This window comes from Gavialis gangeticus, unplaced genomic scaffold (assembly GCF_001723915.1).
Source record: "Gavialis gangeticus isolate Ggan-Ray unplaced genomic scaffold, GavGan_comp1, whole genome shotgun sequence".
Classification (NCBI taxonomy): Eukaryota; Metazoa; Chordata; order Crocodylia; family Gavialidae; genus Gavialis; species Gavialis gangeticus.
Genome location: NW_017728980.1, coordinates 1,905,552 through 1,908,439, shown reverse-complemented (window position 1 = coordinate 1,908,439; position 2,888 = coordinate 1,905,552). Strand labels below are relative to the sequence as shown.

Sequence of the window (2,888 nt, the reverse complement as noted above, 5' to 3'; positions counted from 1 at the left end):
CACACACACACACACACACACCTATCCACCCCCCACAAATCCCACACACACAGACACACCCTCCCACCCACACCCTCCCACAATATACAAGAGTAAGACTTCATTTTAAGCTAGAATACTATTACCTCTATGTACACTACACAAACACATGTAAATAAGGACAAAATTATTTTTTGAAATGAAATTAATGAATGTTGCAGTATGATTCATTTTTAGAATATAATTTGGTATTTTTCTGATTCAGAGATGGCAAAACCCCTTGGCTCAAAGGAGTAATTCTGCGGGGCAAGGGAAGGGACTTCTGGTAGCAAAAGTCAGGGACTAGGGGGTGGGATTTCTGGCCCCAAGATGGCGACCAGGGTGTGGGGCACCTGTCAAGGTGCGGGGCTACCCATGCAGCCCTCAATAGCTTGCCAAAACTCGGTAAGCGGCCCTCTGCCTGAAATAATTGCCCACCCCTGGCTTAACCCCTGCCTTGACCCCAGTAACAGAAGAGCCAGGACTCTGACCTGAACGTGCATTTCATTTTGAAAGGAGGGATGGAGGGGATCTTCGTTAATCCTGCTTGTTGCTACTTGGTTTCCTATAACATCAGTGCCATCAAAGAAAATGTACTCAATAAACAGCTGTCCCCTGTGCAGTGTCCTCTATTGTTCTTCATCTGGTATTCAGAGCCAGCCTGGCTTTTGTCACCCAGCAGAGCTACACCAAGGCTTGATTTGGAGATTGATGAAGTCAATGGGAATCTTTCCACTGTCTTTAATGGGCTTTAGAGCAGTCCTTTGGGTAGTCAGGTGCAAAGCATGCTTCCATCTGTCCATAATATAGTGCCACTAGCTGTTGTTGTTGCAAACCCTGAAAGCCTGATAGAACTGAATCAAAGAGAATCCTTTGTATGGGAGGCCTCCAAGGAACGCCCAGGAAAAAAGCTGGAGCATCTACAGTGAGTGCAGGAGCTGGTGTCTCAGCAACTAGTGCAGTGTCTTCCTTTAGTCCAGAATCAGAACCTTGGTGTGGTGCTAGAGGGTGGAGGTTTCCTCTTCTGCTTTTGCAGGTTTCCTCTTCCACGTACCTATAGCCCAGGTCCTGGGCACTTGAGGCTATTCAAGATTCTTTGTCACTTTAAGGCAGGAGTTTTCAACCTTTTTTTAAGAACTTTACCCCTTCTGGTGATGGCAGCCAGACATGGAGTGGAGGGGCAGGGAGTGGGGCTCACACGTGGTGGCATGGGGCTGTGGGTTGCAGTGGCCATGTGTGAGCTCTGCCTCCCCCCCACCACACCTGGCTGTCCAGGAGGCACCGCTGCCCTCACCCCACTCCTGCCCTGGCCCTGCTCCTGGAGGACAGCCGTGCAAGGTTGTGGGTGGTGGCACTCCATCCCCACCTGCCCACGTGTACCCCCTAGGACCATTCCAAGTACCCCCCAAGAGTACACGTACCCCCAGCTGATAAGCCTTGCTTTAAGGCTTTTCAGACACTATCACTTGGGTCATCTGAATCCCAAATCCCTTGTGATATCCCTGCAGGAGCTTACACCACATACAACTTAGCCCTTTCCTGAAATCCTTCCTGCTATCTACTCAATATAGCATACTTCAGAACTTCTCTTCCTAACCTATTGCATCGTGGTGGTGTGGATCTGCTGCCTTCTAGCAGAGAGACTGCTACATTTTGGTGGCAAGATGCACAGTCTCAGTATGCAAAGCTTGTCCTGACATTTTTTTTTAATGGAAAATGTGTTTTACATGGCAGCAGGAGATGCCTCCAAGGAATTGGTTCTTCCTGTATGAGATCTGCCAGAATGATGCAGCCCTGCTATTTTTTATTCTGCAGGTGGGCAAAAAAAGGCCAAGTTATAAAGGAAGCATCAGGTGACTTCTATGAAACCGTTGTGGACCACACCTTTTTCTTCGAGCCCGTATCCTGTGAGGTGACCAATGCTTTGGGCAGTACTAACATCAGCAGGACTGTAGATGTCTACTGTAAGTAATCTCTTTGCCTCCACACCCTCTGGAATATGACTGCCTTGGGTTGACTCTTGTCTACTGTGCCATTGGCTGATTTTAAAGGGCTGCACTTAGCAAAGCTGCATAAATTAATGAGTGGAAATAGATCCCTTGGATGGCTCTGACAAGTTCAGCTTGGAGTCAGAGGGAACAGGGCTTCCTGCATAATTTAGTTACTAAGGTTTCAATAACCCAAGGCATAATATTTGACAGTACAAGTTCACTTCCTGACATACCCGTTCCAAGCCAGTGTGATGGGATGCATGGACCCAATGACTTGTTATACAGGGAACCAGGCACAGTCTGGGGTTGATAATCCCTGTTTTTATCTTTGGCTGCCTTGGCTGAGGTGAGAGATATGCCTAATAATTATGTTTGTTGGTATAGCTTGTATACGCATCGCCAGGCATCTCCAGGTGACATCATCAGCTCTGTGCTACCTACTTCTGCACCTTATGGTATAAGGAGCCTAGTGGAGCTGAGAGGTGGCATGGCTGAAATACATTCTGCTTCTGCAATCCTACCTCAGCAGTGTGGTCTTTTGAGATTATGCCAAATGGTACAAGTTCCAGTGGCTGCTGGTTGCACCCAAGATCTGGGAGTTGCAAGGTGGTAGAAAGCTACTAGTGGTGTGCAAAGCAGGCCCTATGCGATTTGGACTTGGATTCAGCCTGAATCAGGGCAGCGACTTGATTCATCGATTCGGATCGCTGTCCCTGATTCAATATAGCTGAATCCAAATCTGAAGATTTGATGCTGATTTGGAGAATCACCGATTCAGACAGACACAGCTTTCAAAGTTTTTTCTACATACCTTGAAGTACCAGTGCATCTTGTGATCCCTGAAATGCTGGGGTGGATGGAGCATCCCACAGCAGTGTG

The 2,888-nt window shown here is 47.7% G+C and overlaps 1 protein-coding gene across 1 annotated transcript in view; it reads left to right on the top strand.

Moving 5' to 3' along the window:
- KIRREL3 (kin of IRRE like 3 (Drosophila)) overlaps nucleotides 1–2,888 on the top strand; it is a 420,743-nt gene that overhangs the window by 303,649 nt on the left and 114,206 nt on the right. Inside the window, exon 7 of the mRNA XM_019509067.1 lies at nucleotides 1,834–1,982. Coding sequence (XP_019364612.1) covers nucleotides 1,834–1,982 — 149 coding nt within the window. The remainder of the gene's footprint in view (nucleotides 1–1,833; nucleotides 1,983–2,888) is intronic.